Source organism: Camelus ferus, chromosome 18 (assembly GCF_009834535.1).
Source record: "Camelus ferus isolate YT-003-E chromosome 18, BCGSAC_Cfer_1.0, whole genome shotgun sequence".
NCBI lineage: Eukaryota > Metazoa > Chordata > Mammalia > Artiodactyla > Camelidae > Camelus > Camelus ferus.
The window spans coordinates 22334965-22357889 of NC_045713.1; the positions used below are offsets into that span (position 1 = coordinate 22334965).

The 22925-nt window shown below is 55.6% G+C and overlaps 3 protein-coding genes across 5 annotated transcripts; 2 read left to right on the forward strand and 1 right to left on the reverse strand.

Moving 5' to 3' along the window:
• The first annotated feature begins 107 nt into the window (after positions 1–107).
• RHBDF1 (rhomboid 5 homolog 1) lies at positions 108–15024 on the forward strand. 3 transcript variants are annotated; one of them, XM_032460713.1, is made up of 17 exons: positions 108–263; positions 8064–8404; positions 9358–9571; positions 9977–10186; positions 10265–10387; positions 10460–10617; positions 11136–11393; positions 11495–11606; positions 11717–11791; positions 11897–12058; positions 12642–12742; positions 12853–12916; positions 13310–13404; positions 13641–13716; positions 13789–13889; positions 14003–14156; positions 14359–15024. In XM_032460713.1, exons 2-17 carry the CDS (start codon positions 8088–8090, stop codon positions 14776–14778), a joined length of 2640 nt encoding a protein of 879 aa, XP_032316604.1. In that variant the 5' UTR covers positions 108–263; positions 8064–8087; the 3' UTR covers positions 14779–15024. The 3 variants fall into 3 exon arrangements, with proteins under 3 accessions (XP_032316604.1, XP_032316605.1, XP_006178979.1); XM_032460714.1 differs by lacking the exon at positions 108–263 and adding an exon at positions 7737–7792; XM_006178917.3 differs by lacking the exon at positions 108–263 and having other exon boundaries at positions 8064–8204; positions 8274–8404.
• A 401-nt stretch (positions 15025–15425) lies between these two features.
• SNRNP25 (small nuclear ribonucleoprotein U11/U12 subunit 25) lies at positions 15426–18599 on the reverse strand. Its single transcript, XM_006178918.3, has 5 exons — positions 18244–18599; positions 17306–17396; positions 16960–17065; positions 16305–16379; positions 15426–15837 (listed from the first exon to the last, which is right to left on the reverse strand). Exons 1-5 carry the CDS (start codon positions 18283–18285, stop codon positions 15780–15782), a joined length of 372 nt encoding a protein of 123 aa, XP_006178980.1. The 5' UTR covers positions 18286–18599; the 3' UTR covers positions 15426–15779.
• On the forward strand, positions 18595–21887 carry POLR3K (RNA polymerase III subunit K). Its single transcript, XM_006178919.3, has 3 exons — positions 18595–18790; positions 20018–20105; positions 21336–21887. The coding sequence occupies exons 1-3, from the start codon at positions 18680–18682 to the stop codon at positions 21461–21463; spliced, it is 327 nt and encodes a 108-aa protein (XP_006178981.3). The 5' UTR covers positions 18595–18679; the 3' UTR covers positions 21464–21887.
• Positions 21888–22925: the final 1038 nt, after the last annotated feature.

Below are 22925 nucleotides of genomic sequence, written 5' to 3' on the forward strand. Positions count from 1 at the left end.
GAGAGCGGAGCCTAGCGGCCTTCCCGGAGGAGGTGACTCTGGCCGGGCGGGCCGCGCGCATTCCTGAGCCCTGAGTCAGCGCGGCCGCCCCCTCCGGCCGGGCCCGCCCCCGGCGCGCACGCCCCTCGCTCCATGGCATTCCCGGGCGGGCGGTCCGGACGGGCGGGCGGGGACTCGGAGGCGCGGGCGCCCTCCGGGTCGGCGGCGGCAGCCCCTCCCCGAAGCCCTCAGGACCCCCGAAGACCCCAGTGCCGGCGGCGGCGGTGAGTGAGCGCGCCGGGAGCGGGGCGCGGGGCGCGGGCCGGGCGGGTTCCGGAGCTGCGCCCGCTGCGCGCGGGGATGGTCCTCAGCCCTTCACGGCCGGAGCCGCTCCGAGCGGCCAGAGTCTGGCCGCGTTCGGGCTTCGGGCGACTCTCCGACCGAGGCGGCCGGACTTTCCTTCCCGGAGTTTCCCGAGCCGCCCAGGAGGCGGCCCAGCCCCAGATTCCTACCCCAGCGCGCCGCAAAAATAGCCCGTGGCCGGATTAGCACGTCCCAGCGGCCTGACCCGGCCGGACAGCTCGGCTCCAGCCCCCGCCCAACAGCTGAGGGTCCTGGGAGCGGGACGTCTCGGAGTCCGAGGGTGTCCCCAGGCTCCTCTGTGCTGTACTCCCCCCCCCCCCCTTACGTTTCCCTTCCCGGCCACCGCCAGTGGGTGGTGTCTCCAAGTCGAAACTCCAGCTCAGAGGGTGGGACTTCTGCAGATCATCCCTGTCCCAGTCGTCCTCATTGGGGATGGGAATAATTTCAGCAATAACAGCAGTAGCTATGGAGCTAGGGATAGGGGACTGACCCTAACTTGGGCTTCACAACCCGTCTCCCCACTCTGTGAACCCTGGAAGCTGCAGACGCTCGCTCCCCCTTCGCTGTGCTCAGTGGCTGGGAGGAGCAGGCCAGGACTGAGCCTAAGGCCACCCCCCAGTGCCTTGAAGCAGGCCTTTTTCTGGCTGAGGAGATGGCTGGACCCCCGTGCTCAGGGCCCTGGGGAGGGCCTTGCTGGGGACAGGTCTGTGGGGTGGGGAATAGACCAGGGTTCCAGATGGTCCTGAACAAAGTTCCTTCTTCTGTGTATGCAGCTTGGTGTTGTGTATTTCTGTGTCTGTCTGGGTGGGCAGGGTGGGGGTCTGGAGGCCCTAGCCCTGCTGAGAAAAGTTCCCCCCACCCCCACCTTGGGATTTCCTGGCAGAGAAGATTCAAGGATGAAACTGGCTTTTCAGGTTTGGCCCAGCTACATGCTGGGTTCTCCCCACCCCCATGGAGCCAACCCCAGCCCCTGTAGCCCCCACCCAGAGGTTAGGAGGAATTGGCAGCCTAGCAGTGGCTGGGCCCAAGGGATTCCTGAGGCTGCGCCCCCTGCCACCGGGGTTATTCTGGGCAAGCTGGGTACTTTTCCTTGAGAAGAGCAGGGGCTACTAGCAGGGGCTGGTAGTGGGGCACAGGAGTTGAGGGGCCCTGGATTGAAGGTGCCAGGCCCCAGGCCTTGTCCCAGACCCTCCAAGCAGGCTGCACCTATTGCACAGACAGGCTGACCGAGGGCACCAGAGCTGGGCATCACCATGAGCAGCATCCCTAATCCAGCATTAGTGGGCCAGACACACCATTGCCCCAGGAGCTCGAATTCTAAGGGAGCCCTTGGTTCAGAGGGAATCACCCAGCTCTCGCCTTCCTTCCAGGGCCCACCCTCAGGGTCTTCCTCGTTCAGGCACACCCTACTGCTCCTCTCCCCAGATGTGAGGGGCTCCCCTTCGCCAGCTCCAGTTTCCCCCGCCCTAGTGTCTGTGACAGGATGGACTTTCTGCCCAAGGATCAAATTCCTTAGCTTCTGCCTGTTTTCTGGGTTGGGTGACTCCCTCTTCCCTGAACTGAGATGCTCCGCTGTGTGGAGGTGGGGTAGAGTTGGGGGGGGTGTGCCTCACAGCCTGAGGAGCTCAGATGATCTGCCCCTCCCCTAGAGGGCTGTGGCCTCCCCTACCCAGCTCCTGGGCAGACATGGCCCCAGGCTTTGAACCCCCAGGAGGCTGGGTGGCCTCAGGCAGTGACTGGCCTCTCTGAGCCGAGCCTCAATTTCTGATCTGTAAGATGGACACAGAGGACCCACTCCAGGGGTTGTGGCAGGTCAGTGGGATGAGCTAGAGTCAGGTTTGAGGCAGGTGTGCCAGGCTTCTGAGGACTGGGGCCGTTTCTACTCTGATAATAGACTGCAGGGACTTGGTGTCCTCCCTAGAGCCTCTTGGATGTTATCCAGCCCTGATGTGTCCTGGGAAGGGCTGCTAAGTCTGAGTGTAGATGGGCACTGGGGAGCACATGTGGGGTCATCAGGGGCACTTCTGGGATCTTTGACTGGTGACTAGGCTGCTCTTCTTCCCTCTGGCCAGGCCCATTGATGGGATGTGGGTCTTTCCACTCTGCAGTTTGAAGGGTGCTTGCACCCAACTACTGAGATCCAGCTGGACCCCAGATTGTCATACCCAGAACCTGCTGTAGCTAAGTCCGTGCCCTGCCCCCTTGCTGACTATGTGGCACAGACAGGTCGTCCAAGCTCTCTGAGCCTCAGGGCTCCCTTCCCCCAGGGTGTTTCCACCTTGTCAGACCCAGACGGGGTCACAGGCTTTCATTCTGGCAGTCAGTGACTCCCTGGGCCATATATGCCTGTCCAGCCTTTGGGCAGCGCCCCGTCATAGGGCCAGTGCAGGCTCCCTTTCCTGTACTGCCCTCCTGGGGCAGGTCCCAGAGTCCCAGGGCCTCCTGCAGTGGGGGGCCTCCTGTTGTCCTGTATTGGCCCCTGCATGCTCATTTGGGGTGACGGCTAGCGATGGGTGACTTGGGGAGGCAGAGATCCGATGTGTCCTCCCGGGGATAGGCACAGGGCACTGAACAGTCCACCAGCCAGCTCTCAGGTCTGCCCTGAACCTCATAGCTTCCACAGAAAAGCAGAGGGGTTGCTGAGAGGGTTGAGGAGGCCCTGGCCAGTAACATTCTCAACGTGACGCCATGTACAAATGTGGTCAGGAGGCACCAAGAAACCAGCTGACTTTTGCTTTGTGGCCTAGTAGCACGTGGTGGAGGCTACCTTCTAGGCTATAAGACAGCTGATGACCCCCTCCCAAGGGAGATCTGGGGTTGGGCATCAGGTTAGGAGTCAAGTGGAAGATGGTCAGAGGGCAGGGCTCAAGTGGGAAGGACCATGCTAAGGGGAGCTGGGGACACATCTGGGCAGGTGTCCTGGGGCCACGCCATCCACTTGGCCTCCAGCTGCCCCAGTGGGTGTCGTCTTGCGAGTGCACAGGGCAGGCCTATGTGCCATAGTGGAGGGTCCAGCTTTACCCTGGCCACGGCCACTGTCCAGATCTGGGTGGGCCCGAGCTTCTCCCCTGTCTCCTGCCTCTTGGCCACACCCTCCCAGGCTGGGCCTTGCTGAAGTCTCGCCCCAGGTCTCCCCATGGCTTGGGCCCTGGCTGCACGAGCTCCTCAGGGAGCTCCCCACAGCCAGCAGGCATCACCAGCCTGTCTGTTTTCTTTATTAAAAGGAAAAACAACCTGGGGGGGGGAGGGAGTAATTAGATTTAATTAATTAATTAATTAATTAATTAATTAATTAATTAATTATTATTTAATGGAGGTACCGGGGATTGAATCCAGGATCTTGCACGTGCTAAGCATGTACTCTACTACTGAGCTGTACCCCACCCCCACCTTTCTTTCTTTTTAATGGAATTATAATTGATTTACAGTATTATATTTTTAGGTCCAGCCTGTTTTTTTAATATTGATTGATTGATTGATTGAAGTGTAGTTGATTTGCAATGTTGCGTTACTGCCTGATGTACAGGATGGTGATACACTTATACATATATATATTCCTCTTTTAAAAAATTTTATTTTTTATTGAAGTGTAGTTGATTTACATATATGCCTTTTCGTATTCTTTTTCATTATAGGCTATTACAAGATTTTTTTATTGAAGTATAGTCAGTTTACCATGCTGTGTTAATTTCTGATGTACAGCATAATGTTTCAGTCATACATATACATACATGTATTCGTTTTCATATTTTTTCGTTATAGGTTACTATAAGATATTGAATATACTTCCCTGTGCTATACAGTAGAACCTTGTTGTTTATCTATTTTATGTATAGTAGTTAGTATCTGCAAATCTTGAACTATGAATTTATCCCACCACTCCACCATCCCCCTGGTTAACCGCAAGTTTCTTTGTGAGTCTGTCTCTGTTTTGTAAATAAGTTCATTTGTCCCTTCTTTTTTTTTTTTTTTTTTTTTTTTAGATTCCACATATAAGTGATATCATCTGGTATTTGTCTTTCTTTTTCTGGCTTACTTCACTTAGAATGATGATCTCCAGGTCCATCCATGTTGCTACCAATGGCATTATTTTATTCTTTTTTATAGCTGAGTAGTAGTCCACTATATGTATATGTGTGTGTATGTGTAGGGGTGTGTGTGTGTGTGTGTGTGTGTGTGTATATATATATATACACATATACATACACCCCTCCCCACATCTTCTTTATCCAGTCATCTGTCGATGGACATTTAGGTTATTTCCATGTCTTGGCTATTGTAAGTAGTGCTGCTGTGAACACTGGGGTGCACGTATCTTTTCGAATTAGAGTTTCCTCCGAATGTATGCCCAGGAGTGGGATTGAGGTCCAGCCTATTTTTGATTCAGCTGCTGCTCTTTGTGCACTTACTGTGTGCCAGGCACTCCTCTGGCCCCTGATTGTCAAATGGGAACATTCAGGGTTGCGGGTGGTGGAGGTGAGCAGGGTCAGTGTCCAGGGTCTCAGACCAGGCTCTCCTCAGTAGTCTCCCTGCACTGGCTCCCGCTTCCTGGACTCTCTGGTGCCTCAGTCATCCCCGTGGCAGGAACGTCTGCTCCTCAGTGGGACCCTCTTGCACTCCTCCTCCAGCCTTGGGCCCTAATGGCTACTCCCCTCGCTCCCACTTAGAGCAGCCCTCGTTGTCTGGTTACCCTGCCGGGCCTGGTTACCCTGCGGGGCCTTCGTCCCTCAGCTTCACCCCCAGCCTCGCCTCTTGCTCTTGAGCTGCTCCGTGTGTAGGTGTGTAGCATCACTGCTCTGTCCCCATTGTGAGCTTCTGCTTCGTCAGACCCTCCCATTCACTTCTAGATGCCCATTTGAGTGTCTCCGGATGTGTCTGGGCCCTGGCTGGGTGGCCATGAATGTGGCCAGAGTGACTCAGGCACTGTGTGACCCCTCCCTGGGCTGTGTTTCTCCTCGCACTCAGGGGCAGCAGAGCAGAGATGCTGCTGGGAATCCCCCCCGAGGGGCCTTCTGGGAACAAGAGCCCACTGTGCGCCAGGAGGAGGCCGAGACACTGAGCCACTGTCTCCTCTGGGCGGGCACCGTGCCCCTTCCTGGCCCAGACTCTTTGTCTGGCCTGGGCCTGTCCCTCCCCCACAGCCTCAGGGTCCACTGCAGAGCACCCCCACCACCACCCTGCTACTTTTGAATCCCACCCACTTGAGGGCCAGATTGGGGAGGATGGGCACCCAGGAGTAGGACGGGCTGGGAACCCACAGCACTGAGGGCAGGGAGCTGGGTGGGTTACGGAGCACCCTCCAGCCTCTGCCTCAATCACAGGAGGGGGTTGGGTGGAGGTGAGGGACGCCAGGAGGTCTGCGTGCACAGGCAGGGAGCTGGTGCCTCTGTCACTAGCTGACCGGCTCTTGGTGTCTCTGGGGCTCCTTGTGTGTGCTCGCCACCCCCTCCCCACCCCTTGCTTGTGCTGTCCCTGCGAGTTGGATGCTGAGCGCTGGTCTCCTGGTTCAGATCCCAGAGGGACCAGTTCTCAGGATGCCGCCAGACCCCGCCCGCCTCCACCCACTTCTAGGGAGCCTTGCATCTGACTGCAGCTTGTGGGGCTTGGGTTGGGCAGGGGCCTGGAAGGGCTTCCCAGGGGTATGGGAATAAGTGCTGCCCTGGGCCCTTTTCCGAGGGTCAGAGCTGGTGAAGGCAGGGGAGAGGGGCTTGGCCCTGGGGGGCTGTGTCGATGGATAGACTCCTGGGGCATAATCAGCTCAGACTGGAATGTAAGGGATGGGGCAGGAAGTCAGAAGGCATCCCTAAATGACCTCCTCCTCCCTGGGCCTGTTTCTGGTCAGCATAGGGCCCATGGGGGTGTGAGGAGTTGCCCTGGGATTGTTCCTAACTGGTCCAGGGCCAGCGGAAGTGTGAGTGGTGAGTCACGTCACTGTAGGGGTAACAGGAGTGAGTAGTGTCGTGGGCCTACCCCTGGTCGGTATAGAGCCAGTCGGAACTATGATCAATGGATCAATGTTCAGGCCTGGCCCTGTCTGGTACAGGGCCAGTGGGACCTGGGTGCTGGGTCCTGGGTGGGACCCCAGTTGTCATAAGACCATTAGAAGCTGTGAGTACTGTCCTGGGCATGTCTGTGGGTGGCCTGGGGTTGGTAGCAGCTGTAAGCAGGATGTGGGGCTGCCTGTTTTTTGTGTGGGGCCAGGAGGAGCCGTGTGCTGTGCCCTCCCCGGTCTGTGTACAAGAGTGAGCGGCCTCCCTGGACATCCCCAGGTCAGTACCTAGCTGGGAGTTGCTCTGAGCAGGGTCCCGGCCCTTCCCTGGTCTGTGTAAGTCCAGTAGCAGCTGTGTCCCTAGTTATGCTGCCCTGAATATGTGACCTTGGATCAGGCAGGCCTTCCTTCTAGGCCTCAGTTTCCCCATTTGTAAAGTAAGAATGGGGCTTACTCTTACTTTACAAATAGGAAGAGTATCTCCTCCAAGCATTTGAGAGGGAGGCTCAGAATTGGAAGCTGTTTCTGGGGACATGAACAGATGGGTTACAGACACCGCTGTTCAGAAGCTGTCAGGGTCTGAAGCCCTTCGAGGAGGCCGAGGGATTTGGGTTTCTTGGCCCTCCTAGAATTGCTCTCCTGCTATCCTTGTTCCACTGTGTTCAGGAACCTCCTGTCTTGGTTGGTTGTCCTATTTTCAGACCCCTTGTGCTCCTCCTTTGGGGACGGGACCCTAACCCTAACCTTGAAAGTGGTGTTTGGTAAAGGGGAAAATAGTGCCAAGGAGGCCAGTGCTCAACATTACATGGAGAGGCAGTGGTGGCCTCTCTCTTCCGGGTCCCGGGCCGTTCCCCTGTGCCAAGGTGATATGAGGTGGAGCTCTCAGATGCTGCGGAGCAGGCCACTCTCCCACGCTGAGCTTCTTTGCTGCTGTTTCTGGGCATGTGGCGCCCCCTGGTGGTCATGGCAGTGTTTTCACCTGGTGGTTTTCAGGTGGTCCCTTGGCTGTTGGAGCTCTTGGACCCTGGAAACCATGTGGTCCCTCCATGAGTTGGAGGGATCACGCACCCCTGTTGTGGGTCCTCTGTTTCTGGAACAGCTGTCATGGTGGTTAAGAGAGTGAGGTCAGGGTCAACCAGGCTTGAGATTTGCCCCATGTACTGTCGGGGCCTGCCTCTGTCCTCATGCTCACTCATACCTCTGCACTGGCCTCGTTCTCTGTGTGAGGATCACCCCGCCCCCCAACCTTGCTCACTAGATCACCTTAGAAGCCTTTGCTCTGATGTCATCTCACTGGGAGGCATCACTGCCTCTGGAAACCGGAGCGTACTATCTTATCCCTATCACCCTTTGCATCTTTCAGCACCTTCCATCTACTTACAGGTGTATTGTTTGTCTGCACTAGAAGCTCCAGGAGTGCTGGGACTTTGCCTGTTTTGGTTTCCTTGTTTCCCCACCAACGTAAGCACCTAGGAGTGGCTTATAGTAGGTTGTTAACTACGTGTCCCATGAATTTCTCATCTGAGGACCTAGTATGTGCCTGGCAATATCTTTGGGGATGACAGAGGCAGGTGCCAAGCGTGTCAGTGCTGAGCACATCCTAGCACTTTGGCGATGGGAGCTGGGCCTCCCTCCCCCTGGGGTCATCACTGCTTCCCTATCCTCCTGGGAGCCCCATGAACCTTCAGAGACCTGTCAGCATTGTTACTGAATAACCCGCCACACCCTCTAGGCCCGCCCTGCTCTGCTTGGAACCATGAGCGAGGCCCGCAGGGACAGCACCAGCAGCCTGCAGCGGAAGAAGCCACCGTGGCTGAAGCTAGATATCCCAGCTGTGGTGCCCCCGGCTGCCGAGGAGCCCAGCTTCCTGCAGGTAGGCCCTGGCCAGCAGGGGCTGTGGGGCCACCATGTCCAGCCCCCTCACCGTGACCCCGTCGCCCAGCCCCTAAGACGCCAGGCATTCTTGCGGAGTGTGAGTATGCCAGCCGAGACCGCCCACCTGCCCTCGCCCCACCATGAGCCCCGGCGGCCGGTGCTGCAGCGCCAGATGTCCATCACGCAGACCATCCGCAGGTACCTGTCCATCCTGGCTGCTCAGGGGTTGGGGGCTGGGGGCTGGTGGGGCAGAGGCAGGCACACAGAGCCCCCTTTGGGTCCCAGGGCTGGGGATGGAGCAGAGGCCCCTCTTGTCTCGGCTTCCTCCTCCATCTGTCCCCCATGTCACCCTGTCCTTTTCCTGCTCTGGGGACCAAAAGCTATTACCTGCCACCTTTCTCTGCTCTCCCCCAGCACTTGCTCTCTCCTCTCTGTCTCCCCCACCCAAATGCTCTGGCCCCCGAACAGCCGACAGGTGCGCTTTGGGCGTGTCCACACTCTGCCCCTCTCGGGTCCCCCCGCTGCCCGCAGGGCCCTCACGCAGCGCCCGTCTCTCTCTCGGTCCCTGCTCAGGTACCGTGGGCAGGGCATGAGTGTGTTGGCATCAGCTGGCGTGTGCATGGCTTATGACCTCTCGGGAGCTGCCAGCGTGGTTGGTGTTCCTTGGGGGCTCCTAATGGCAGGTGCTGGCAGCATTTTTGCGCATATGTCCAAGGGCTGGGGGCAGCCTGCCTGAGTTTACAGCACCCACTGCCTGGGTTCTGTGGTATCTGAGGTCAAGCTGCTGCCCAGGGCTGAGCTTTCTCTGGCTGAGCTGAGGGCTGAATTCTGAATTCTATCTCGTGGCTCAGTGTCTCCCCCACAAACCCCCAATTCAGGGATGAGGATGAGGGCCTGTGTGAAACACTCACCTTTTTCACACAGGCTGCCAGCTATGGTGCTAGTGGCAAGTTGGATTTGGCTAATTGTTTAGTGGGGGGCCAGGGCTGAAGCCTACTTATTCTCTGAATCAGACCCAGCCCACCTGGACCCCAGACCCTGGAGTTACAGGAGGCCTGGGGTAGGCACAGTGCCCAGGTGGGGTGCCTGTGAGGCCCCTGCTGGAGAGAGGGGAGAGCTGGCTTCCCCTTGCTGACTCCCTCCTGTGGCAGGGGCACCGCTGACTGGTTTGGAGTGAGCAAGGACAGTGACAGCACCCAGAAGTGGCAGCGCAAGAGCATCCGTCACTGCAGCCAGCGCTATGGGAAGCTGAAGCCCCAGGTCATCCGGGAGCTGGACCTGCCCAGCCAGGACAACGTGTCGCTGACCAGCACTGAGACGCCCCCTCCACTGTATGTGGGGCCATGCCAGCTGGGCATGCAGAAGGTATGCCGTTCTGCTGCTGCTGCTGCCTCCCATAGGCCCTCTACTCTGCTCCCCTGAACCAGGGTTGGGGACATGGCCAGCCTAAGCAAAGGAGGTTGCTTGGAGCTTGTGGTCTGGGAGGGTGGTCCCATAAAGGCACCTAAGATACCCTCAGGGAAGGGGGTTTTGGGGGAAATGACAGGGTCCTGGGATTGTACAGCCCTTGCCCAGGGTGAACAGCTTAGTACAGGAAATATAGGTGGAGAGAGGGACCCATCAGCCCAGTGGGGTGAGGTGGTACCCACTTGGCTGTCCAGGGGACCTATTGGGGCATGAGGGACCCTCCACAGTGGGGTCTGGGGAAGGGAAGGAACCTCTTCCGCAACCACCCAGCACCTGACTCCGGCATCTCCTCCCCTCCTCCAGATCATAGACCCCCTGGCCCGGGGCCGGGCCTTCCGCTTGGCAGATGACGCCACCGATGGCCTGAGTGCCCCGCACACGCCTGTCACGCCGGGTGCTGCGTCCCTCTGCTCCTTCTCCAGCTCCCGCTCTGGTTTCAACCGGCTCCCGCGGCGGCGCAAGCGCGAGTCGGTGGCCAAGATGAGCTTCCGGGCGGCCGCTGCGCTGGTGAAGGTGGGTGGCAGGGGGCTGGGCTGGGGGTGGGGCCGAGCCGGCACCACGCCGCGTGCTCGCTCACCCCTTCGCTGGCAGGGCCGCTCGGTTAGGGATGGCACCTTGCGCCGAGTGCAGCGCCGAAGCTTCACTCCTGCCAGCTTCTTGGAGGAGGACACAGCTGACTTCCCTGACGAGCTAGACACGTCCTTCTTTGCTCGGGTAAGAGCCTGTGGGCATCACCTGTGGCCCCTTCACCTGTGCGTCTCACGCTGACTGCGCGTGTTTGCTCAGGAAGGTGTCCTCCACGAGGAGCTGTCCACGTACCCGGACGAGGTGTTTGAATCCCCATCAGAGGCAGCGCTCAAGGAGTGGGAGAAAGCCCCAGAGCAGGCGGACCTCACGGGTGGGGCCCTGGACCGCAGCGAGCTTGAGCGCAGCCATCTGATGTTGTGAGTAATTCCCTGCAGGCTGGGGAAGGGTTGAGGGGAGGCCCTGCTGCTGTCGGGGACCTCTGGGCACGAGGTCATGACACCCTTGAGGGCCGAGGGGTGAAGTCGTCTCGAGGACTGGGAGCCCAGCTTGGCAACTGCGACTGGGGGACCCAGGACTGGGCACAGTTTGAGCCTTGGTGGCCCACTCCAGAAACACGAGGGCAGTCCCAGAGCCCACAGGCTGGAGAGAATCCAACTAGGGGTGGGGTGGGGGTGGGGGAGGTGATGTAGTTAATACCTGTAGATGGGCCAGGGAACCTCATGTAGGTCCAGTTCCCACCTCCCTGCCATACCCGGAGCGGCTCAAGATTGCTGTTTTACTGGTAAGAAGGAGGCTGGTGTTGACATCAACCTGTCACTCAGTATCTTCACTGTTGGATGGGAGCAAACGACGCAGGACTGCCCTCCTCCTGCAGGGAATGGACTGCAGCAGGTGGGAAGTCTGGGGCTGGAAGTGACAGCACTCCTTCCCCCAGGCCTCTGGAACGTGGCTGGCGCAAGCAGAAGGAGGGTGGCGCGGCGGCCTCGCAGCCCAAGGTGCGGCTGCGGCAGGAGGTGGTGAGCACAGTAGGGCAGCGGCGTGGCCAGCGCATTGCGATGCCGGTGCGAAAGTTCTTCGCCAGGGAGAAGCGGCCTTACGGACTGGGCATGGTGGGCCGGCTCACCAACCGCACTTACCGCAAGCGAATCGACAGCTATGTCAAACGGCAGATTGAGGACATGGACGACCACAGGTAGGCATGGAGGGGATGTGGCTTCCGACAGGCAAGGCTCCAGGTTGGGGGTGGGGGCTCCTGGTGGAGGATGCTGCCTCTGCTGACAATTTGCCCCGCAGGCCTTTCTTCACCTACTGGCTCACCTTCGTGCACTCACTCGTCACCATTCTAGCCGTGTGCATCTATGGTATAGCACCGGTAGGCTTCTCACAGCACGAGACCGTGGACTCGGTGAGCCTGGGTGCCCTCCTGTGAGATCTGGGCTCTGGGCTCCCGCCCTCCTATTCTGGGAGGAGAGAGCCCAACTGAGCTCCGTTTGAACTTTCTCCCCAATGTCCCAGGTGCTGCGGAACCGCGGGGTCTATGAGAATGTCAAGTACGTGCAGCAGGAGAACTTCTGGATCGGGCCCAGCTCGGTGAGGGCGGGGCCTGGAGGGGCGGGGCCTGGCCATGAGGGGCGGAGACCCTGAGCTGGCAGGGGCCGGGCCGCAGCTGCAGCGGCACATCCCATTCCCCTACAGGAGGCTCTCATTCACCTGGGTGCCAAGTTCTCGCCCTGCATGCGCCAGGATCCGCAGGTGCATAGTTTCATCCACGCTGCGCGTGAACGCGAAAAGCACTCGGCCTGCTGCGTGCGCAACGACCGATCTGGCTGCGTGCAGACCTCGGAGGAAGAGTGCTCGGTGCGTGCCCTACCAACTGCTGGCAGCCTGGTCTGCTCCTTGTGTTTGTGGTTCCCTTGAAATTTCAGATAGAGCCGGTTGAGCTGTTCTCAACTCCTAGTTCTCAGAATGTTATTCCATTGGTCTGTGGAAGGCCCCTCACCTCACATTCTCCCCTTTCCATCCCAACCTCCATTTCTGCTGGTGGCCCTGTAGACAGCATGCCCTTAATTAGGGTGCTCTCTTTCCCCACGTGTCCATCTTACTTTTTTGTGTGTGTCTTAAGTTTACATAAGTTGTATTGCCTTATTTTTCCCACTAAACAGTCTTAAAATTTCAACCAAGTTTTTTTTTTAATCTCATGTGCAGTTTCCTGATTTCGGATACAAGTTGTTTCTGTTTTTAAGCTAATAGAAATTATGCTGTTGAACTTATAACAATCTCCCAACAGGTCTGCGCATTCCCAGAGTGTCAATTCATAGAAGTTGGGTTGTAGAGTCGGGAGGAGGAACTCAGTGGTTTTACTTTTGATACCTGCCTCCTGGAGATGGTCCTGGGAGAGGGGTGGGCTCTGCGTAGGGGCTGACCCTGTGTCCTCCCACAGTCCACGCTGGCAGTGTGGGTGAAGTGGCCCTTCCATCCCAGTGCCCCAGACCTTGCTGGCCACAGGAGGCAGTTCGGCTCTGTCTGCCATCAGGACCCCAGGTAAGTGTTGCTGGCTCCTCCCTTTGTTTGTGTCTCTCTTGGGAGTAGGGTGGGCAAGTGCTAAGCCAAGGGCACAAAGCAAGGTCTGACCACATCCTGGGCTCATGCAGGGTGTGTGACGAGCCTTCCTCCGAGGACCCCCATGAGTGGCCCGATGACATCACCAAGTGGCCGGTGAGCTGGGGTGAAGGGGTTGTTGGAAAGTCACCTTTGTTTTGGTGGGGAGGAAATGACACCTTACCCATTAGTAATGGCAGAGAGGTCCCTATTGTGGGACCTCCCTGTGTTTTCAGATGCTACACCCTGGCCTTTAAGCCAGCCTGTCCATCCACCAATGCTTCTCTGAGCAGGTAGTCAGAGCGAAACCAGGTGGAGACTTGGGAGGTCAAATGACATTTTTCCAGTTTGACAGATGGTCCAACTGAGGTTCAGCTTGAAGCCTGCTTGTAGTCGAGGGAGGCCTGTTTCCTACCCTAGGAGCCTGTCCATCATTGCCCCGACCAAGCATGGTGAAGGGCCCAAGGTTAGGGGAGGCCCTGACCCAACTTATCCCCATTTGTGACCCAGATCTGCACCAAAAACAGTGCTGGCAACCACACCAACCACCCTCACATGGACTGTGTCATCACGGGCCGGCCCTGCTGCATTGGCACCAAGGGCAGGTAGGGGTGCCTGTGTGTGCATGTGCAGCTGGTCCTGGGCACAGATTGTTGCCCTTGGGCTGGGCCCTTCTCCTCTGCTACCAAGTCCCCCAAAACCCGACACCAGGGGGTGTGTGGTGACAAAGGGTCTGGACTTATCCAGGGCCAACAAAGGTGGGCAACCGGGCCTGAAGCCGGGGCCTAGGTCCCAGCAAGTCTCCCTCTGTCAGTCCTCCCAACCCTGCCTGACCTTCTAGGTGTGAGATCACCTCCCGGGAGTACTGTGACTTCATGAGGGGCTACTTCCATGAGGAAGCCACACTCTGCTCTCAGGTAGGCCTCTGGGGTGAGGGTCCCTCTCCTCTCCCCCCAGCTGCGGTGGGAGCTGATGGGCCCTCTGCACAGGTACACTGCATGGACGACGTGTGTGGGCTCCTGCCCTTCCTCAACCCCGAGGTGCCTGACCAGTTCTACCGCCTGTGGCTGTCCCTCTTCTTGCACGCTGGGCAAGTGACACTGTGGGCTGAGCAGGGTGGGGTGGGGTGAGGTGGGCGGTCTCAGGGACCCTAGAAGTAGCTGGCTGGCCTTCCCTGAGTGTCCCCCACTCCCGCCCCTACAGGATCCTGCACTGCCTGGTATCTGTCTGCTTCCAGATGACTGTCCTGCGGGACCTGGAGAAGCTGGCCGGCTGGCACCGCATAGCCATCATCTACCTGCTAAGTGGTATCACTGGTAACCTGGCCAGTGCCATCTTCCTGCCATACCGGGCGGAGGTAAGGCAGCCTCAGGGTGGGGCCCTCCCGTGTGCACCTGTGGCCTGGCAGGAGCTGGGTCCACATCAGCACAGAGCTGCTTGAGCCCCTCCACTTGGCTCCTCCATCCTGATATGCTCTGGGCCACAGGAGGTGGGAAGACAGGCTTGGGGTACAGGGGCCTTCTCAGGCCTGCTGGCTCACACCACCCACCCACCCCCAGGTGGGCCCGGCCGGCTCACAGTTCGGCATCCTGGCCTGCCTCTTCGTGGAGCTCTTCCAGAGCTGGCAGATCCTGGCGCGACCCTGGCGGGCCTTCTTCAAGCTGCTGGCCGTGGTGCTCTTCCTCTTCACCTTCGGGCTGCTACCCTGGATTGACAACTTTGCCCACATCTCGGGCTTCATCAGCGGCCTCTTCCTCTCCTTTGCCTTCCTGCCCTATATCAGCTTCGGCAAGTTCGACCTGTACCGCAAGCGCTGCCAGATCATCGTCTTCCAGGTGGTCTTCCTGGGCCTCCTGGCTGGCCTGGTGGTCCTCTTCTACTTCTACCCTGTCCGCTGTGAGTGGTGTGAGTTCCTCACCTGCATCCCCTTCACTGACAAGTTCTGCGAGAAGTATGAGCTGGACGCTCAGCTCCACTGAGCGGGCGGGGGCGCTGGGGCCACGTGCTCCAGTGGGCAGAGCCTGACCCGTGGGCTCAGGACTCTGCGAGCGCCGATTCCCAAACACAGACCCTTTGTGCCTTGTTCACTGCTGGTGAACCTCTCGTACTTCCCTGCATTTCTTACACTAGTTCCTGCCATGATCCTCTAACTTGTCTCTCGACGACCACCTCACGTGGCCAATAAATGGACCGGGAGCGTTTTAGCTGCCACTAACTTGACCACAGCTGCTTCTCCTTTCTGGTTTCTGGCCAGGGGCTCTGGAGGGAGGTCTCTCAGGTCAGTTCCTCAGAATAGGGAACTAAGTGTCAAATGCACCTCCCAGTGACACCGTCAGTCAGGTGGACACGCCCCATCCCCATTCTATAGAATGACTAACTGGTAGGCAACGATGGGACAAGGATAGACGAGTATGCTGTCCCACCTCCCCATGCGCACCGAGGAGCACCCCATCCCAGCCGCCCTGGCCCAGCCACCTGCTCCCAATTCCAGCCCCAGGCTACCTCCCTTTCCAGGAGCCACTGAAGGCACTGTTGTGGGTGGGCCCCATGGGCTGAAGCTGGAGGCCCTGTCCACGGCTGGGCTCAGACTGCAGGCCCCCTGTGTCCCCACAAGCAGAAACAGAAAGCTAGTCACTGTGTTTTTACTTCCTCCTGGCTGTAGACATCACAGTGACAGGCTCGTGTGGTTTGGGGAGAGGGGTGGCCCAAGCTTCAGATGTAGCATCTCAGACTTTGGGACTCACCCGCCACCAGTCTCTGCCTCTGCCTCCCGTCTCTGATGGGGCAGCGCCAGTCCCTTCTGCCCCTGGAACTGTGGCTTGACTTTGCAAACTAAGCAGAAATAGGTTTATTCTGTGCACAGGGCTAGGCTCCCAGCCCTGTGGAATCTGCCGTGTGATAAGGATTCATGCTGACAGTCCAGTTGGGCCCATCTGGGGTGAGGTGAGCTCAAGACTCAGAATTGTCCTTGTCTGGAGGTTCACTTTTGTCTCAGCTTTTTGATGAAGGACACCTCATCCCGATTCCGGATACCATAGCTGAAAGAGAAGGAAGGGCATGAAGTGTCCAATCTACAGAAGGGCACATTTGTGAGTCCTCACCTGAGGCTGATGAGGGACTGAGAGAAAGCAGGTGGAAAGAGCATGGTGTTCAGGAAGGCAAGGAGGTGGCAGTGGTCATCCTCCCACCCCCACGCACGCTCTTATTTCTCTTCCCCTGGCTCTGCAGCCCTGAACTGCCTCTGGTGAGAAGCAGCAGGACCCCATCCCCTTCCGTTGCTCCTCTGCCTCCTATTCTAGCAGGGAGGCCTCCAGGAAGCTCCTTGCAGGAGGGCGTCAGTCCAATGAGGGACTTTCCTGGTCTCACACATTCCCCAGGAAGTGATTTAAGATCCTTCCTTCCTTTAAAAGCACCTGGAGGGGACCCCAGCCCTATGGCAGAGCATGGGGAATAAGAAAGCCACAGAACAGATACCTCCCTGCAGCTCAAGACAGCCTGAACTTACTCTCGGAGCTTCTTCCGGTCCTCTGTGAGTTTCTCTCCTGCGGAGGTCAGATGGTATGTCCTCCACACATAGGACCTGTAAGACGAGGACTCAGTAAACCATGAGCAGGGTAAGCAGGGCAGCTGGGATGCAGATGCTGGGCATGAGGATGACTCAAGGCGCTCAGCTCTGCAGGTCCTGAGGCAGCCAGTCTCCTCCAGGCTATTTTCCTGTACCACGTGTGTACCAGGTGTGAGGCAGGTACAAGAAGGCACTGATCTCAAAGGGATGCATGGGGAGGCTGGGGGCCAAACACACCTTGCCTAATGAAACAGGTGGCAGTACCAAGACACGGCTAACAGGAGACTGAGGGTGAGGACCCAGGTGAGGAGCTGGCAGCCGTACCATCTGTCACTAGGGAAACCACTTCCAGACACACTGGAAATGCCCTAGGGTGTCCCAATGTGAAGATATCCAGCTGCCCAGATGGCAGCTTCCCCAGGGAGGGTGATGGAGGCACAAAAGCACCTGCCCTGCCTGAAGGCTTGGGACAGGGAGCCTGTGGCTTCCACCTGCACTCTGTAGCAGAGCCCAGGTGACAGCAAGTGCTCGTGTGGAGTCCCACACCAGCTCCTGTGAAGGACTGCAAGCAGGAGCTGCTGGCCGCCCCACCTACCAGCTGATGTGCTGAATGCCCCCTTCACGCTCCTGCCTGAGCTGCACGTATCGCTGGATGGCCTTCTTCAGGTCGAGGACCGTGGCATTCTGGACTACAACCACAGCTGCAACCAGGGACACAAATGGGAGAAGAGCCATGGTGGGAACCTGCAGCCACAGCCTCAGACAGCTAGAGAGGAGCACTGAAGTTCTGTTTCCTCCCGAGGCTCAAGTCTGGGCAGGCTGGGCTTGTGGCTGCCCCAACACATCTAGACACTGCCCTGAGTTTCCCACTGACCAGTCCTGCTAACATCTTTCCCTGTGAAAGTTGAAACTGCACGGCCTCAAGGGAGGGCAGCACTTACGCATTACTTCTCCATCCATCTTGCACACTCGGACCGTCATTGCTTGGCCATATTCTAGTGCTATTTGGGAATTGACCTCTTCCAAAGTAACCTAGAAAAGACCAAGGGTGGTAGTGGGAACCCTGGCTGTCTTTACCACTCAGACCAACAATAAAGGAAAACAAGGCGATCGTGTTCAACAAGTGGTGCTACATTTTTTCAAGGTTCTTGCTCATATGTGAGAGTTTCCCAGTTTTTCAGCACCTCAATCTCGTGTCCCACCCACATTTTCTATTAAGTGGACAGAGACTTGGGAGAAAGAAGAGCAAAGAAACAGACAAGGAGAATGGACCAACTTGAGAATCAGCCCCTGGCTCCTCCAGCCCGGGTGCTGGGTGGGAGGATGGACATTCGGCCTGACTGTCCAGCCTGAGAGCCCCTGACCACCAGGACCCAGGCCAGGGCCTCAGGTAAGGCTGAGGCAGGGGTGCAAAATTTACCGGGTCACCAAAAAACGGTAATGATCAACATCTTAATACAAGTGTTAAGGAAATAGGAGTTAAAAATTCCATGACGGAAAATAACAAGGATTAAAAGCTGGACCCTACCAAACCATACTGAAGATTGAGAAGGAAAAAACCAGTAATACTGATCTTGTTTTTATTTGAAATTATGTTACTTTGCCTATCATAGGCTTTTTTACACAAACTTTGCGTTTTAAAAACACTGCATTGACATGTCACGTGTCCTGACCAGTGGGTTTTTGGCCCCCCTTTAAATTACGCCCCCGAGGCGAGAACCTCCCTCGCCCCTCCACGCCCGGCCGGAGCTAAAACCCGCATTTACGCCCGGAGGCGTCTCCTCCAGTCCTTTGGGCCGCAGCCCGCCATCGGCACCCCCGGGGTCCGTCCGCACCCCAACACACCACCTCGATAGGAAGGCCCCCGCCCCGCCAGCACCTGGATCGGAAGGTCGCAGAGCAGCGGGTCCTGCACCACCATGGCCAGACCCTCCTGGAACACGTCTACCGCCTCGGAGTGAGGCAGCGCCTCCTCCTCGTCCTCCTCCTCTTGCGGCTCGGGCCGCGCAGACGCCTCCGCTGCCTCCAGGGCGCCTCGCCGCCCGCAGGTTCCGCCAACACCCCAACTCCGCGCGATAGAGGCGACACAGCTACACCTCCGGGACACTGAGGGGCGGGGCTACCTCGAGCACCAATGGGAAGTGAGTCTCTGGGAGATGGCCTGCCGCAGTGCTCACTGGGAGCGCGGAATCGGCGTGTGTATTGGTGGGCTGAGGGGCGGGGCGGCTGCCCGGACGAGTAGGAGTTCGGCGCGTCTGGCTGGGTGCGCCGAGCCGCTGCGGGAGCTGCCGGGAACATCGGGCCGGTCAGCCGAGATGCTGCTCTTTTGCCCGGGCTGCGGGAACGGGCTAATCGTAGAGGAGGGGCAGCGCTGCCACCGCTTCGCCTGCAACACCTGCCCCTACGTGCACAACATCACCCGCAAGGTGGGTCCCGGCCGGACCTCCCTGCCCGGCGCGAGGAGCGGAAGCTGACATTCTCACGGGTCTACCAGGCCCGGACCCAGGTCTTCCCCAGTCCTGTCCTGTCCTCCTGCTCCGATTTCCCTTCCTGACGCTCTCTGCCCAGCAACGCCGGCTTCTCGGAGGCTCTGCGGTCTTGCACGTGACGCTACCACCAGACCCTGTGCACGGGTTTTTGTCCGGTCCACTCTTCCCTTTGGGTACCTGTGTCTCTCGTTCGTGTTTTTATTTAAGTGATTATTTAAATTTGCAGCCTCTCCATTTTATACTCCTTCCCCTACTTTTACTTTTCCCGTGGGACTCATTGCCTTCCAACAGGCTTAATTTACTTACGCACTTTGTTAATACTAGGATATAAACTGTAGGAGTGTTAGGGAACCAAACTTGGGTCTGGTCCGCTCGCCCCCGCACAGTAAAGCCAACTACTGACACTGAATTGTGGTAAGGCGCCAGACGAGGAGACTGGGTCAGCTCATGCTCTAAAAGCTAGAACTCCCTGGTGGATTTCAAGGAAGCATTTGTAAAGTCAAGGTGCTGGAGGGGAGTTGCAGAGTATGTGATCACATCCTGCATAATTCTCTGATTGATTGATGATGAGGTAACAGAGTGGTGTCACAGGGGTGAGCATCAATCCTCAGGCCAAGGTCCTCATGGTCATCAAGTACTTAACTTCCTCTTTTTGGTGGGGATTTTAGCATCTGCAAAACAACCCAGGAAATGTGCATCAGATACTGTTATTTGTTGCAACCGTTATCTAGGTACTTCGGAGAGGAGCTAAAGCAGAGGGCATGGGGGGAGGAGTCCGTCCCAGGAAGGCCCCATAGGGTCCTGCTTGGTTGCAGGAGAGCAGGAATTTTCCAATTTTTTTCCCTCTTTTGTTCTACTGTATAACTGTGTTGTGGGAGTTTAGAGCCTGAAACTGGAAAGAGTGAACTCTTTATGTAACCCTGAAATTTCAAGGATGTCTGGTAAATCTTGGAAAAGAAGCCAGTTGTGACCTTCTTAGAAAGCTCTCTGCCTGAGGGCAGTGGCTGGGCTACCTGGCTGAGTGCACCTGTTTGCCTTCAATTGTATTTAGTTGTATTTGTTGAAGGAAGGAAGCGAAGTCTGGGGAGATGCTGGAGGGCGCGTAGGGCTTGGTGACCCAGGTGGATACTGTTCGCTTACTGAAGACTTGCCGTCGTTTGTTAGGTAACAAATCGGAAGTACCCAAAGCTGAAAGAAGTGGATGATGTGCTCGGTGGAGCAGCTGCTTGGGAGAATGTCGACTCTACTGCAGGTGAGCTGTGGTTGAGTGTGAGGCGGCTGACTGTGCCATGGCAGGGCCGAGTCTGTGATATGCTTGTGTGCAGTGGGCGTCTAAAAGCAAAAAGTGTATTTGCTTTCTTCTTTAGTAGTTTATTTGTTACACAAACAATATTGGCACAAGCTTTGGAGTTACTCAGGCCTAATATAGAGTCTCAGAGTGACCTCTCATTGTATGGCCTTAACCTTTCTGGGGCAAATCCATAGTCATAGATTGTGAGAGCATGAAGTGAGTGTTTGGCATATAATAGGCACTCAACAGGTGGCAGCTGTGATGAGAGCCACAAAAACTGGAGTAATAAGAAATCAGAATCTAAGGGCAAAATACTGTCTTTTTTGTTCTAATGTAGATTTTTAAAAGTTAATAGTAGAGAGCATTAAACTGCATAAATATCCAGTAAAATTAGTATTTATTTTTAGTCCTGATTCATTTCTGATATAGATAGATGTGACCAAGGAAGGAAAGAGGCATGACCTGCACTGAGAAGTGGGAGAGCTCACGTAGGATTCGTGCTGTCTTTTTACCCCAAGAGAAGAACATCTGGGCCTGCTATGTTAAAAATTTAATATTGGCAGGATTTATCAGTAGAAGATGAATTACATACCAGATGTCCAACTGGTGCTTGATAGTGTTTGAAGACGTTTCCATCAAGAGCAAGGTTCTCAGATTGAAATCACAGTGAAAGTAAATACGTGCCTTGGAACACTTTGAAAAAATGTGGGATGTGTGGTTAGATCTTGATGAGACTAGCCCAGGGAACTTCTCCCAAAACGGATCCCTCAATTTACGGGCAAGTAGGTTGGTCGTATGCTGGGCGCTCCTTTGGGAAGGTAAGAGAGCTTGTGCACTTTTTAGGAGAGTCTGCAGGGTGTGGACCCTGTAATGCACACAGCAGCCATGTCACCTCTTATGTTATGTTTCCAACCAGTCTTCAGTCAGATTTGAGGAAAAGGGACCCAGAGAGAGGAGGAGGCATGTTTTCAGGATCCCAGGTCTCCTCCTTTCTCAGTGAGAGCATAGCAGGAATGATGCCTTAAATCGTGGTAGAAGGTACCCTGGGTGAGGGATACCCAGTGAGCTGATGAGGATGGGGGATATCTTTGCTACCTTTGGCATAACACCTACTTCTAATAAGTAGGTGGTCATGAGCATCATTTTTAAAAAAATAAATGTGGGTCACTTGTCTGTTTTTCTCATTGCCAGAGCCCTGTCCCAAATGTGAACATCCTCGTGCCTATTTCATGCAGCTTCAGACCCGCTCTGCGGACGAACCAATGACCACCTTCTACAAGTGCTGCAACACGCAGTGTGGACACCGCTGGAGGGACTAGGGCTAGGCTGGCCCAGCTGCGTCAGCATCTGCTTCCCCACTTCCCCAGGGTAGATTCCCAGCTGCGAGCGTGAACCGTGTGTCCTGAGGGTCTTTGCTGGGCTGGCTGGCCAGGGGGTCGGGAAATGGAGCCCATCTGCTAGTCAGTGGATTAACTCACTGATGTCCAGGGAGACTTTGTGTATGGGGAGGTGTACCCATAACTGAGTGCCTCTGTTCAAGGTCCTGTTCACCTTTTACATTTATCAGGCCATTGGCATCCTCTCACCATGAACCGACACTCTTCAATACTTATAAGGTTTGCACAACTAATAAAGTAAAACATCAATTTAGTACATTAGCTGTCCCTGAGTATTTACTGTCAATTGCAAACTTACTTAATCAAAAATTACTGTGAATATTTAATTAAACTGAAAAGTCTGACATCACCTTCTCCGTGTTTTAAATGCCTTAGGAAGACATCAAACCCCAGGCACAATTCTAAAATTTAACTGTTTAGGGCCAAGCTGGTTACAGAATTGCTAATACCATGGGTTTCAATGTCTTTTATTATTTTTATTCTTGTTTCCTAGGATTGCAATACATTTATTAAATAGTATGTTTTTTATACTTTCTGTGGCCTTCTTTCCACTCTCAAGAGAAAAAGGACACCTTAGACTAGCTGGGGGCAGTCTCTTGGTTAGCGATGATTCGTTTTCTTGTTCAGGGCCTCAGATTTAATTGCTTTTACAAATCTCTTAATAATGAAGTCTCACTTTTGAAATAATGGGACTTAAATTTATGCTTTTGATACAGATTTTTACTTTTTCATACTTTGTCTCTTTCCAAGAAATGATTAATCTTTCTTTATGTTTCACATGATCATTTTCTTATTGTTACAACATGTTGACCAGGTCCTGAGCCCATTATCTCTGACTGGTTCTATTTCAAAACAGTTTGTTTTACAAATGTGATTTTGTCACGTGGGTGTTATCTTTAGTGTCTTCTTCTAATGCCATTCGTTGTATTTCGTATGTTGTTGGAGGCGGTGTGGGTCAGTGGTGAAGACTATGCCTTCTGAAGTTAGCCTGCCTGCCTGTTGAGCTGCTGAACCTTTTCCATCTCCTCCTGTGTGGAGATAGTGATGGTCCATTTCAGGGATTTATAACTTTTTCTGTAAAGAGCCAGATAGTATGGATTTTAGGTTGTGTGGAAAAAGAATCAGAATCTTGGCAAACACAAGAAATAAACTTCTATAGTTTCTTCACATGCAAAGTTCAAAAGGTAATCATAATTTGTAATGTGAGTCTATTGATGATAAGAATGGGTACCATTTGCTTAACTGAGGTTCACAGTTAACGTTCCTGTCACTAGAACTCTTTGCAAACGTGGGTCTCTTCATCCTGGTTCAGGGCCCGAGAGCAGATGAGGTTCACTGCCGACACTGCTGATGGATTCAGTAGATGCAGCATGATAAGAGATGC

What these genes read in the sequence shown, in the direction of transcription:
- RHBDF1 (XM_032460713.1), top strand. Translation starts at nt 8,088, where the DNA reads ATGAGCGAGGCCCGCAGGGACAGCACCAGCAGCCTGCAGCGGAAGAAG. An exon ending in CCTCGGAGGAAGAGTGCTCG is followed by an intron (nt 12,059 to 12,641) that starts GTGCGTGCCCTA and finishes GTCCTCCCACAG; the next exon opens with TCCACGCTGGCAGTGTGGGT. An exon ending in GTCTGCCATCAGGACCCCAG is followed by an intron (nt 12,743 to 12,852) that starts GTAAGTGTTGCT and finishes GGGCTCATGCAG; the next exon opens with GGTGTGTGACGAGCCTTCCT.
- SNRNP25 (XM_006178918.3), bottom strand. Translation starts at nt 18,285, where the DNA reads ATGGTGGTGCAGGACCCGCTGCTCTGCGACCTTCCGATCCAG. An exon ending in GATGGATGGAGAAGTAATGC is followed by an intron (nt 17,066 to 17,305) that starts GTAAGTGCTGCC and finishes CCCTGGTTGCAG; the next exon opens with CTGTGGTTGTAGTCCAGAAT. An exon ending in GGCATTCAGCACATCAGCTG is followed by an intron (nt 16,380 to 16,959) that starts GTAGGTGGGGCG and finishes CTCGTCTTACAG; the next exon opens with GTCCTATGTGTGGAGGACAT.
- POLR3K (XM_006178919.3), top strand. Translation starts at nt 18,680, where the DNA reads ATGCTGCTCTTTTGCCCGGGCTGCGGGAACGGGCTAATCGTAGAGGAG. An exon ending in TGCACAACATCACCCGCAAG is followed by an intron (nt 18,791 to 20,017) that starts GTGGGTCCCGGC and finishes GTCGTTTGTTAG; the next exon opens with GTAACAAATCGGAAGTACCC. An exon ending in GAATGTCGACTCTACTGCAG is followed by an intron (nt 20,106 to 21,335) that starts GTGAGCTGTGGT and finishes TCTCATTGCCAG; the next exon opens with AGCCCTGTCCCAAATGTGAA.